Source organism: Protomyctophum parallelum (assembly GCF_964188405.1).
Source record: "Protomyctophum parallelum genome assembly, chromosome: 3".
Lineage (NCBI taxonomy): Eukaryota > Metazoa > Chordata > Actinopteri > Myctophiformes > Myctophidae > Protomyctophum > Protomyctophum parallelum.
Genome location: NC_139698.1, coordinates 14,606,353 through 14,620,495, shown reverse-complemented (window position 1 = coordinate 14,620,495; position 14,143 = coordinate 14,606,353). Strand labels below are relative to the sequence as shown.

General features: G+C 42.0%; 1 protein-coding gene across 1 annotated transcript in view; it reads left to right on the top strand.

The window, feature by feature from the left end:
- Positions 1-14,143, top strand: part of LOC310855430 (thrombospondin type-1 domain-containing protein 7A-like) — a 130,350-nt gene that overhangs the window by 112,619 nt on the left and 3,588 nt on the right. The window contains exons 21-28 of the mRNA XM_083760435.1: positions 1,547-1,664; positions 2,643-2,788; positions 3,224-3,398; positions 6,545-6,718; positions 8,710-8,808; positions 8,933-9,015; positions 9,826-10,039; positions 12,011-12,098. Of these exons, the coding sequence (XP_083616561.1) occupies positions 1,547-1,664; positions 2,643-2,788; positions 3,224-3,398; positions 6,545-6,718; positions 8,710-8,808; positions 8,933-9,015; positions 9,826-10,039; positions 12,011-12,098 (1,097 nt within the window). The remainder of the gene's footprint in view (positions 1-1,546; positions 1,665-2,642; positions 2,789-3,223; positions 3,399-6,544; positions 6,719-8,709; positions 8,809-8,932; positions 9,016-9,825; positions 10,040-12,010; positions 12,099-14,143) is intronic.

Below are 14,143 nucleotides of genomic sequence, written 5' to 3'. Positions count from 1 at the left end.
GCAAGCTCACTGGCACAACCTGGGGTGCTAACCCACAGACTATTAAGTCAACCGCACTAGCGCTCTGCTACTCAGCTGCCGAGTATGCCTGCCCAGTGTGGGAGCGATCTGCCCATGCCAAGAAGGTGGACCCCGCCCTTAATGCTAGCTGCCGCCTTATCACAGGCTGTCTGAAACCTACACCCACAGACCGTTTGTACATCCTGGCAGGCATAGCCCCACCAGAGATACGACGGAATGCAGCAAGCACAAAAGGGCGGCTACAACAGTCTACCGACGAAAGACACCCTCTCTTCGGCCATGTGCCAGCCAAAAGCCGTCTTAAACCCAGGAAAAGTTTCCTGAATAGCATCCCTCTGCTCGGAACACCGAGCATAAGTAGTGAGAGAGTCACTCAGTGGGAAGAAAGGACTGGAAATCTCCCACCAGCTACAACGATGGAGTTAAAGGCTAGCGAGGCACTACCCCCTGGAGCAGACTCAACCTACGCAGAGTGGAAATGCCTTAATAGATTAAGATCTGGTGTTGGGCGAGCAAAAGCCACTCTCGTAAAATGGGGTTTTTCTGATGACGAGGACATTGTGTGTGACTGTGACACTGAGCCGCAGACCATGCAGCACCTCCTCACATGCCCCCTGCTGGAACATCCCTGCACAGCATCGGACTTGGCAGAGTTCAACGAAAAGGGACAGCAATGTGTTCAGCTGTGGCTGAACCACATCTAGCGTGTATTGTAACTAACTGTATTGTGGACACGATAAGAAGAAGTGTCTTGCTCAAGGACACTTCGACACTAACCTTGGGGGAGCCCGGGTTCGAACTGGCAACCTTGCAGTTACCATCCAACCACTCTACCCCTGAGCCGTCTGTCTGTCTGTCTGTCTCTTACTTACAGTATTTACTTACAATTATGTCACTGAATGTCACCCACAACAGAACTATAATGATGTGTCACATTTTTCATGTTCAGTTCATTATTATGAAGAATTAGTTAACTTTCTGTCTGTCCCCTTTACTTATTTTACTTTATTTATTTCCTTCTTCCTCTTCCATCTTAGTCTTTCTGACAGAAACCTCCGTATAGACTTAATCACGTCACTCATTACTGTATTCATAGTACTATTACGCCTGCAGGAATATGAAATATTCACAAGTGTTCCCACACAGACAATGCTGTCAGTGGATTGGGTCAGGCATTTTATTCATTCATATTGTGTAATTGTATCCGGCAGGCTGTGGCAGAGAGTCTTCCCCACTGCTATTTAACCCATGGCCCTCTTCATCGTCTGGCTTATTCACAATTACACAATGCGTCTGAACAGCTTTCAAAAGAGCCCTGGTATCCCAGTAGACCAGCCTGATGCTGCCTAGAACCACATGCCCCCTATCAGAACAAAGGCTTCTGGGAGTTGTAGTATCCAAAATTCCAAATGTCACGCTGAGTTCCAACACATTTGACGGTTCAGAGCTGTAATGGGGTTTGTCTGAAGAGACCGGAATTGTAAATGATACGATAATGATGGATTCTTCTCCATTTCCTCTGTAGTTAAATCTGGAAAAGAAGTGGCAGATGAATATCTCCTGTGTGGTGGAATGTCCCGTCAACTGTCAGCTCTCAGAATGGTCGGCCTGGTCTGAGTGTTCACAGACCTGTGGACTGGAAGGTACAGGGATTGACAATGCAAGACATTCAGGTAGATAGAGCGTGAAATTAAGAAGACCAATCTCAGTGGTGGAAATAATTAAAGTAGCCTACAATTTTGATGTTTTTTTTTTTTTACTTTAGTGGAGTATTTCCAGTTTTCAATTATTTTACTCCACTACATCTCAGAGGCAAAATACTTTTACATTACTACAAGTATTTGAAACATTTAGTTACTACTAGTTACTTTGTGTATTTTGATTATTATTACAAAACAAAACATACATTAACCACTTCAGCCCGATATACATTTCGGCCATTTGAAAATAGCCGATCTACAAGCTCACAATGTGTCGTGATGCGATCCGTTGTGAGCTTGTAGATATGCTACCTTCTGAAAATCTTTTTTCAGCAGAGCGCAAACTAAACAGTGAGTGCTCCATGTGCGCCCTGTCGCATTCAGTACCTATTTAGCTAAAAGCAATTGCAACCTGTCGTGTCGTTTTAGATAAGAGGGTTAGGCAATTGGTAAAGAATGTAGAATCAAGATGGTTTCTTTAATTGTCACTACGGTTGTGTCTGTCCCATAGGCTTGTGTGAAACCCTTTGCAGTACTATCATTAAATCACAGGGAATCAGATAAGAGTTGAATACTGGCTAAAAAGGCACTGAAGGTGGGTAGTGGAGATGATAATATGACAGAAACTAAAAGCTTAGAGGTGTGAGAGTTTGCTGTATTTTTTTATTCTATTGTTTGTCTGTTGTTTTGTTCATTTTGCACTGTGATAGATTTAGAACAAATTAAATGGTTAATGGTTAATAGTTTCAGGCCTCTTGGCATAGTCAAGAAGGAGAAGTCAAAGCAACAAGAATCAATCAATATGGCTCTGGGACTGAGCAGTACTGTATGAAGCCTTCTTTGTTTAAGTCAAGCACATCATCTATCATATCTTGGCAGACATAAGGATAACACTTGTCACCTCCTGTCTGTTCGGTCCAGGGAGGATGTGGAGGCAGAGGTTGGTGGTTCAAGCGTCTCAGGGGGACGGACGTCCCTGTCCTCTTCAGATGGAACAGTGGAAACCCTGTCCTGTCAGGCCCTGCTACCGTTGGCAGTATAGCCCCTGGTCCGAGTGCAGAGTGGAGGTACAATAATCTATACTCATTTGTCAAGGTATGAAATTGCACACATGCCATACAGGCAAAAGAAACCTAGAAGCATAGTGGCCCTCAATTGTAAATCCAAATTTCATAAATTATTAGAAGGTATGCATGCTTATTTAATTTGCTTATTGAGTTTTAACCACTTAACCTCTATTATATACTTAGTTGACCAGAGTACCCCAAGGTTCTATACTTGGCCACCCACCTCCTTTCTTCCCTCCCGTCTACACCATCATGTTATCCGTCAATAAACAAGCTCACGATGCAATACAAGTTGCCAGGGTTTTTGTGGTTAACTACTACTACAATTATACAATTGTATTGTCAACTAACCAGATACTGGAAACATCTAATGTTTCCAGTATCTGGTCAGTGTTTACAATTCAACACTCACCTCTGCTGTGTTGCTCTCTCCAGAACGTAGTGTGTGGACATGGCCAGCGCTACAGGAACCTGTCCTGCTTTGTGTCAGACGGCTCCGGAGAGGGTGAGGGCAGCCAGGTGGACGAGGAGCTGTGTAGCAACCTGGAGATGGTGGTCAACGGAGACGAGCAGATCATACTGAAGGAGAGCTGCGTTCTGCCCTGCCCAGGTACAGTAGTTGGTGGACTCTTAGCCACTAGTCATGTGTTACTGTACGTGGTGTTGCTTTATCAACAGATGCTCTTTTTATGTACTGGAGGTTTCATTTTATATTTTAATTACATTTTTATGTTTGCACAACTTCAAATACACAACAATTAAATAAAACATGCAATATTAGAGTGTGTACTAGAGAGACAATACCAACTCGGGACTCGTGGATCTCTGCCCTCCACTCATTCCTCATCATCAGGGTCTTGCACGGTCTGCCGTGTTGCTAGCTCCGCTGTCACGCTGCAGTGTGTCTATGTAGGTGGTGTCTTGAGTCTTCCCCTCCTAGCTGCGCCTTGGGTTGGCTCCCACAGTGTCAACTTGTTGGCTACCATTTCCAGGTGCCTGACACACAGTGCCCTGCCAGCCTCATCCTTCTCTCACCTTGTCCGTGAGCTGCGGGAGGCCTCCATAGAGGTCCATGTTTCTGATGTTAAATAGAAACTATGGATAATAAAACAAATAAAGACATGCAGTACTGTAATATACTGTGCTGTGTGTGTGCCTGTGTGTGTGTGTGTGTGTGCCTGTGTGCGTGCACACGCACTCGCCTGTACAGTATAAGATATATATTGATCTCTGGAGGGAAATTCAGGTTGTACTTTATTGTTACAACTGTGTACAGGTACAGAAGAGTACAACTTATTTTTGTTTGGCTTCCTTCAGACAATGCAACAGCATAGATTGTAGCACCAACAGCAGCAAGGGTGAAACACAAGAGAGGTACAGGAAAGAGAAAAAGTTAAACAAAATTGTGGAATGGATCTCTGAATGAATGTAATGTACAGTACAGTACAGTCTATCAATAAATATATACTGTATACACAGTACTTTATACACTGGCTGCTTTAAGTTTTCCTTTACTACTGCAGGAGTCATGGGTAATGAGTGGGCCCACTGCCCAGTGGAAACAGCTTCTTAGTGTCTCATCATATTCTATGAACACGTTTCATAGGCTATTTCATATATTTTACTCTGTGCATACAAAATATGTTTGCAATTGCAATATGGTCTTTCCATAAAATAGACTTACCAGTCATGTTGAGTTGGACTTGGAACTGGAAGTCCTTTGATGTCAGTATAGGAAACTCTTAAATGTCCTCTATCAGACTATTTTGTCCGGTGTTCTATTTTATGCTGTGGTATATGCTGGGAAAGCACAGGTGGACAATCGATAAACTAATTAAAACAGTAGTCTGTATAATCAGCATTCAATCTGACCCCTTAAACAGTCGTGGAGAAAAGAACCAGGCTGAAGTTTGACACCACTTTAGTTTCCATATGGAATAGAAAATAGCCTAAAAAGTATGTTCAGTTAACTTCAGTAGCTAGTTAAAATTATAAAGTAATTTGTGCATTCAGCCATAACGTTGTCATAAACATGTCATAATAAATGTACAATGATCTACATAATATATGTGGATTTGTATTGAATGTTTAGGTTATTAGTTGGGCCATGAAGCAATGCAAAACAACTTGATTGAGGTTGTTTGATGTTTTGTATCTCTTTAAGTACAGTATGTACCGTAAATGTACAGTATGTCATTCTGTCTGCACATTTGTCCTCCAGAGGGCTATGAACAGGCTTAACTACACTATGCACACACACCTCTAGGTTGACCAGTTGTTGGCTGTGTATTTGCGTGTTAATTTTTATTTGCTGGTGTACTGCAGGGATATTGCAGTGGAGCTTTTCTTGCCAATGGCTCGCTGCTCAGCAGTTTGTGTGTAATGAATTTATGTTATCTGTCTTTTATAGTATGCATGGGTGACCAACCCAATTCCACCTTTGGGGAGGAATAAGGTGTATGAAGTTGACCCCTCATTTATTTCAATTCTTAAATATATAGTCATAAAAGGAAGATGTAGATAAGGGGAGTAGACGGGTCAGAAACATGCTTTTAAGCATTTTAAGCCTTAAGACGCAACTCAGTGCCACAAAATACGGGTCAGACATTTTGTATAATTTGTGTACCTTTTACTAGTTGGGTGATATGTTATGTTTGTGTAATACATTTAAAAAGGATATATGTTGTTGTTTTTATTTTTATTTTCCAATAATAATAATACTACATAATTTAGTTGTATAATAATGGCTGAACAGAAGCAGATCAGCATTGTTAATATTGTGCATTAAAGTGAGCCGTGTGTGAAACTACAGATTGCATAATCTAGACCAGTGTTCAGCGAGACCAGGAACCACTTTCTAGGATTTAACTGACCTGTCCTGAATGTTAAGCACAGTGTAGTAATAGATACATATTATTTTTATTTTATTATTATTTGTTCATCGTTCAATATCTCACAGTATAATTAGATTTTCATTTTTTGCAGTTGTCACATTTTTCATTTAGGAATTATACTCAGAGATGAGAAAATATTAAAGCATTTTACCATTGAGTGCTGCTAATCCCAGGACCACAAATTCACATCATAAATTCTTCACAAATTAGTCTAAAATAAATTAAAAAGAATTGTTCAATGTTCATTCAATATTTCACACTATAATTAATTTTTAATTTTTTGCAATCATTTTTGCAAGACAGTTTTTTCATTTGGGAATTAGGAATGTAGGAATTAAACTCCCCGAGATGAGAAAATATTAAAGCATTTTGCTACATAGCGAGTGTAAAAGCACACACTACTTTCTGTGAGATGGGGGAGGAGGACGACAGCATGGGAAGTTTGGCAGATTGCTATGAGCGCATGCTCACTTTAACCCACACACGTTTCTCCCTCTGTCCAGTAAGCTGTAGCGTCCAGCTGTGGCCAGCTGTAACCCATGGCATGACAGCCCTCTTTCACTGAAACCGCTTTTCCCCACCTAAGGCCCTCGATGCGTTTCTCCCATCACATATGTTGTGTGAAATGTAATACAAATTGGTTGCATCCCAAAAGGTTTGCTGAGCATGCATGCTTTTTTTTCTTTTTTTTTTACCAAGCAACAAAGACCATTGCTAAAGTGCTTAGTGCAACAGTTCTGCAATGTCAAGCTGAACTGCATGCAGTTTTGTACTTTTAGGCCATTGTGCATCTTCAGTGGAGCGGTGTACCCCAGAAACAAAAATTTGATGCAAAATATGCCCCCTGCCCCTCCCCCAACAGGAGAATGCTACTTGATGGAGTGGTCAGACTGGAGCCCATGTGTGAGCATGTGTGTCAAGGGGGCTGGTGTGGACTTTGGCTCGGTCCAGGTGCGCTCGCGAGCCGTCATGGCCCAGGAACCAGAAAACCTGCAGCTGTGTCCCGATCAGGCCTGGGAGCCTCAGCCCTGTTCTAGTAAGTGTGGTTTTTAAGAAGTTGTCCGCTTCACTTCACAAACATCACTTGACAAACAGAACAAACGGTGGCTTTGTTTAAACTACCTGGTATAAAACTGGTGCTGTATAATCTGATAAAGGCAACATGCTGTCCAAAACTTGGTAAGGAGAGAGAAATTGGCAGAGTATTTTGCTGTGTCCATGTTTTCTGTCACACAACCAAGTGAATTGGCACTCTGTGAAAGGATTTCTTGAGTGTAATTTCAGCACAGTGTAACAGCCTGCCTGCCCCATTTCGCACACACACACACACACACACACACACACACGCACGCACACACACACACACACACACACACACACACACACACACACACACACACACACACACACACACACACACACACACACACACACACACACACACACACACACACACACACACCCTAAAGTTCTCATACTGTATACTGTATTGGTCCACGGTGCCACATGTACCTGTTCTAATCACACATTACAATGAGGATGCTTGTGAATCACCAACACTGAAGCTCATCACGGCCGTGGGCTCAGTCTGCAGAGCAAACGCCCCCTCCTCCTCCTCCTCCTATAGCCCCAGAGCAGTGTTCTTTGGCCTGACCTCGTTTCACGACATCACTCAGGCCCGGGCAAGAGGAGAGAGGGGTGGAGGAAGAGAGGGGAAGGAGGAAAGATGTGAGAGGGGAGAGGGAGGAAGAAAGGAAACGTGTGTGCATGTGCGTGTGCGTGTGCGTGTGTGCACGGAAGTAGAAATATGAGGAAGAAGTGAATTTGTTTGAAATGGTTCAGAAATACAAGCCTAGGATGGCAATGTGACAGTAGCAAAGAAGAGGAGACTGAAGTGAGCGACTGAGTGAGAAGTGCAAAAACACTACAACATGCAGAACTAGGCTACGCCACAGTGAGCGGCAGAGAAAAAGTGGAGAATAAAGAACAGAATGGTAAATGAGTTCCAGTCCCATAGACGATATCACCATCGCTACAATAGAGACCGAGCTGTGTTATCGATTGAAGTGCTGATACTGTTACCCAGCACCACAGAAAACAGATCTCTCTTTTGTTCAAGGTTAAATTGTTCATTTTCGCTTAGCTGAGCAGCACGGGCCGTGATTGGTTACACGGGGCTCCCTAAGGAAATCTGGTCATTTACTGCTCTGATGGTAGATATTGATAAAGCCATAATAGCTTTGATAATGAGTCATTAAGCGAAAGCTCTTACTGAGGATTAAAACAACTAGACAGCTCTATGTAGAGCAGTTGATATTGATAATCTATGAGAGCAATTAATCCTTCACCAACATCCTGAACGGCACTAATCCACATACGTACATGGATGTACTGTATGTGTACTACTGGTAAACATACAGTGTACCAGTAGTAGTACACACTTACTACATACTATTACACTGTTATCACCTCAACAGCCTTCATTTGTGCTGTGGGAATGTAAGTGATAAAGGCACTAAAAGGATGATTGCTGATATCACCTCTTGAGCTGATAACTGTTATCAACCCTAAGGTTGATTCTTAAGTGCGACCACACGCTCATCTGTCACTCTGAGCGACCTTGCTGTGATAGGAACATGGTACGTATGTATGTGATGGAATGTATGACCTGGGCATTCGTCATAGCCCTCAGTAAGCAACTGGAGTGTAGCTATGTACTGTATCAGCAGTGCTGCCTGTGATAGTGAGTCATAGATCATTCTTCATTTTCCTTTTATATATATATATATATAAAATAAAATAAAACGCCCACATGGGACACTATACTGTACCATGGAAACTAGCACCTTTCATAGAATATACTGTATATATTTGTGAAAATGTATTTCCACAGTCCAGTGGTGTGGCTGTGTGTTTCCCGCAGTGTCTGTCAGACTGTGACCACCCATGTTAAAAAATAAATGCACCTGTTGTACTGTACAATGCTTTGGGCATAATGTTACTTTATGGTGGACCTTTCCTCTATAGGTGGTGAGTGTTATGAATACAAATGGATGAGCAGCCAGCACCCAAACTCCAGCAGCATCAACTCCTGGTGCCAGCGCTCTGATGGACTCAATGTCACAGGTTAACTACTAAATTATTTTTGTGTATGTATCAGAAATGCAAATGAGGGTGAACCTCAATGCCCTTTTTGTGAATAATCAATCAATCAATATTTGATCTTTCCTTAACAACCTGTGACTGTCAGGAGGATGTCCCCCCATCAACCCTTCAGTAGACAACAGCTCCTGTGACTCTCCATGTCTCATGCCGAAGTCCTTCTGTTCCGAGGTGAGCTGCTCTTATTTCTGTGTGTATACAATTAACCATATTCATTTATTGTTTGAGGCATGGTGTTGTGTGGAAAAAGTCAATCTAAAAGTTCACAACATGACACATCACAACGTATTGTGAGCTTGTAGATTTCCGCAATGCATGAAACGCCATCGTATGATGAAGATAATCAGACTTAAGTTCTTAAAGCCACTAGCCACTTTAAAGTACTAGAATCATTATCCATACAAATCAAGGCATCATTGGCTGACTATCATGTTAAGTCTTGAGGAAGTTGTACCCCTTTCTAGCTTTAATAATGCAATTTCACCAGACAACAAATCACAATGTCCATAATTTCACATATTCACCTTAATTTACATGAACTGAACATTAAGTTTCCTGCATACAAAAACTATATTGTATGTTGTATGAACTGAACGGTTGATAGAATTCTGATATAGCAGTAGTGACAGTTCTGAATCAATTTAGTTAGCTAGACTCTGTTTAAAAAAAACATATATAATCTGATATGCTGGAAGCATTACAAACATGCAGATCTGAAAAGAAAAACAAAGAACTGCCTTGTACAACCACATTTCTCCCCTGGGCAGTTCCACTGAAGGCACTGGAGCTTGCTCAATGGCTTGTAACTATTTTGAAAAGAAATGAACGTTATTAATTCGCTTTATTCACTCCAAGTTCACCAGTTGGTGCAGAGATTCAAACTAACAACCATGTGTTTTTGGAATCATAAGTATGACTCCAAAAACGGATTCTCATCACCCAGGACTCGTTTCAAATGTAACTCTCCACTGCTCTCTGCAGGCCAGTATATGCATGTGCGAGGAGGGCTACACAGAGGTGTTGTCCCCTATCGGGCAGCTGGTCCAGTGTGCCCCCATCCCGGTCCTTGAGATCCCCACGGCCGGCGACAAGAAAGCTGACGTGAAAACCAGTCGTGCCATTAACCCCACTCTGCCCAGCACCATCCAGCCTGGACGCACAGGACGCACCTGGTACCTGCAGCCCTATGGACCAGGTCAGAGCTCTAGATAGTAGACACCATGATTGTGTTTCATTTGAATCCTCATTACTCATTACAGGTACCAACATTCATAAATTAAAAGAATATTTCACTTTCAAAAACCTTTTGGTAATTTATGTGAACACCCCAGACAGTTTTTTTTAAGTTGCTTGATTCAGTATTTATATATTTGATATTCATCTTAGCTGCCCTGTCTCCATCCTACAAACTAATTTCAAACTCCATATTAACCATGATAGATTGTGTATTTTTACTATTTTACTTATTTACTTTATTTATTACATTTTAATCATTTTGTTTGATGTTTTAGTCTCCTTCGGTCTCCTCCTCTACCTCATTATTTTCAAAAAAACGAAATAAAAAAAGTAATTGAAAAACATGTCCCCTCATGTATTAGAAGGACAATATCAGTCACCAGATTTTTTGTGTGTGTTTTTGATGAATCTATCATGGTTAAAGTGGAATGGGTTTGTATAGGAAGGGGGCGGGACAGAAAAAATTATATCAAATATCTAAATACTAAAACGAGCAACTTAAAAACTGTCTGTGGTGTTCACATGAACCTGGGTAGATGATAAAATGAACAAAATATATTTTTTTAAGTGAAATTTCCCTTTAAGTCAGGCTTTATGTTAGAGAACAATTTAATTTATCCACTCCAGCATGCATATTCTGGGAGAACCAGTAGCCAACTAGAAAAAGTGCCCTTCGGGGCACAGGTCTCCACCAGGGCAGGTCAGGTTGTGGCCTCCTGGTAGCGCTGCCTATAATAGGCCAATGTGCCGTAGATTAGCTGTACACAGACGGACGGACACACACACACACACACGGACTCACACACACACACACACACACACACACACACACACACACACACACACACACACACACACACACACACACACACACACACACACACACACACACACACACACACCTTTGGCCTGGTGGAGACAAAAATAGCTGATCTACCAGCTCACACCGCGTCAGCTAATTCAGGCCAAGAGATGTGGTGTAGAGAGTCTGGAGCCAACTCGGGTCCAATTTACTAAGTCTAGAGGTTTGAGTGGTTGGTTAATAAAAGTGGTATAAATTATAATGAGAGGTACTCATGAGAGAGCAGGTACTGTTCTTAATTGCTGTCACCTGTGTTCCAGGTCTAAATTGGTCCCTGTAATTGCAAGTGCATGAAAAGAAAAGAAGAAAGAAAAGCTGACACATCAAAGCCAGTAATGTTGTGCTGGATCCAGCTGGAAAGACCACTACTAACTAAGCTATTCAGACGCATGTACAGTAATATATCCGTATGTGTCCTAATCTGAAGCTGCTTCTGGCATATTAACATTTCAATAGGCATCTGCGCCGTGCATTCTGCTCAATGGTGCATGACAGCGACGTAACGCTTGAGGAACGTTTACGATCCAAGAGATCTGAACAGATTGAGGCTGTCACAAATCCTGAAATGTGCAGCATTTGTCAGGAGGAGCGGGAACTTCCAGAGACACCGGGCGCCATCTTGTAATCCTTGAATCGTTAAATCTTCCAAATGATGCTTCTTTTTTGCATCAATATTGCAGGGAGATTTCAAAGAAGGGGGGAAAAGAAGCACTTCAATGTGTCAATGTGTAGGCGTCTTCAGCAGCTTGCACAGAATGAATTGTTTAAGCCTTTAATGGTTCTTATTGCCATAATGCTTCAGTTCTCTATACTCTGTCGTACGGTGGTGTCAGCAACTGAAAATAGGCGATCTACAAGCTCACAGCGCATTGTGGTGTGATGCATTATGAGCCTGTATCACCTATTTTCGGTGCACAACGCCTTGTTACGGAAAAGTATATACTGTAGACTTAAATATGAGCACTGATGAGCTTCCCCTTCACAGAGGGAATTGCTTGAGCCCTTAATGGTTGTTAGTGCCATATTATGTGAACAGGCAGCCCGACTGACGAGCCTCCTCCTTCACAGATGGAAAGCTGAAGATGTGGGTGTACGGTGTAGCAGCAGGAGCCTTCGTGCTCCTCATTTTCGTAGTGTCTATGATATACCTAGCTTGGTGAGTTTACTCTCCTCTATTATCGTCCTCCTCCCCCCCCATCATCAACCCAAACTATTTATTTTTGGATCAAACCATTCCATCTGTTCCGTTCCATTGTGCAGTACATCCATCCATCTATAGCCATCTGCCTGTCATTGTTTTTGTTTAAGTTTGTTTATTTATTTTTGCCTTCTTCATGCCTCTCCTGCTGCCGAGGGCAGTAGCTACTGTGCCATGGTTTGTCGCTCTCTTAAGGCCCAAGAGTCCGACGCCAATGGGACAGTCTGGATGGGTCAAAATGCACACGAGTTGACTTACACATGTCCTGATTGCCAAGAGTTGGCCCAAAGCGGCAGCATCGACTAACCAGGATTCGGAGGTTCCCCCTATAAAAGTACCTCCTGCTGAGTCCTCCGCCAGTGTCACGTGTCGTGCCTTGACTAGCTGAAGTGAATGTGCTGGTGCAGGTGAGCTCTTGACTAGCTGAAGCTCTTGACTAGCTGAAGTGAATGTGCTGGTGCAGGTGAGCTCTTGACTAGCTGAAGTGAATGTGCTGGTGCAGGTGAGCTCTTGCTGAAGCTGCCCAGGGTGATTTGTACTTAGTTTCGCATTGTGCTGTGCATCGAAAATAGCAGATCTACAAGCTGAGCTGTAGATCTGTGAGTTTGTAGATCTGCTGTTTTTGATGAGCAATACATGGTGCGCAACTATAAGTATAAATCAGGCTTTAGTTCTGCTTCTAGACTGCACTAGTAGAGTGCAAGTTTAGTCAAATTCAGTCTAGTCCATGTCCTGCTGAAAGTTGAAATTGAAATTGAAAACCAGTTACACTCTAACTTAATACAGGTACAGAAATACAATGTAAAGATTTGTACAAAAAATTGCTGCATAAAATAGTCATCAAACTACATAAATTCAATATTATACAGTCTTGAAATAATAAAATGCCCCAGATGTGAAGCAGCTATTGACTTATATCATGTATTATACATTTTTAATCCATACTTGTATGTAATATAATATTAATCAATCTAATCCATTGGCGATGCCTTAACTGCAGTGCAATAAAACATGAACTACAGTGTAATAGTGCAACTTAATGTTAAAGGCTCATTCATAGTCTGTGGTGAGGTGACCACCGAACTACAACATGACGTCACGAGCCGCGGTGAAGAGCTAACCACCGCCACGGCCCCAGCCCTTCTCTCTGTTTTTACTCACCACCGCTCAACGTTATTTCAGCTCCGGTGGTCACCTCACCACCGGAGCGGTGGTCACCTCACCACCAGAGCAGTGGTCACCTCACCACCGAAAATCCAGACTATGAATGAGCCTTTAGTGTCATCCACCCAGCTTTATATCCTATATTAGGCCTGTATCCTATTCTGTTGCATGCATGCAGCAGCTTGAAACCATGAAAACCTTGCTTTTCATCTGGACAGTCTTGCCTCGCTAGCAAGTTGCAACTGGATCAGTGCTGATCTTTTGTCTGGCATGCAGCTCTGTTCTTATTAGACAATGACATCTTCACTGCAGTATAAAGATAATTGTGCCTTGAAATACATCCAATAACCACCAATAACTACCTTGTATGTCGAAAACCATTACCTTTCAGGAAGTGGGGGAGTTGTGACCTCATGGATCCAATGTAATTATTATCTAGTCACAAGCCCTACATTAATTATTTCCATTGCTTAAATCAGAATCAACTTTATTGTCACATCACAGGTGAACATATTTTTTGTTATTTTCATAAAAAAGGGAAGAGAGATCAATACAAAACATGGACTGTATATAAAACCCAGACACATTTCATTACTTTCACTAAAAGGTTGTTTAACAAGTTGCATTGTGAGCATTGATGAATCAAAAGTAATAGTATACAGAATTGGAAGATACATTTTATCTGCCACAGTTTTCAGATTGTGAATTAAAACAAACCTGAGTCTGTACAAGTCTCTTTGCATCATAACACTGCCCTCTTCTGGTCTGGAATAGATATAGGCCAATATTTCCCATTTCTCTCATTTCATTAATTCATTAATTCATCTGTAACATTTTGT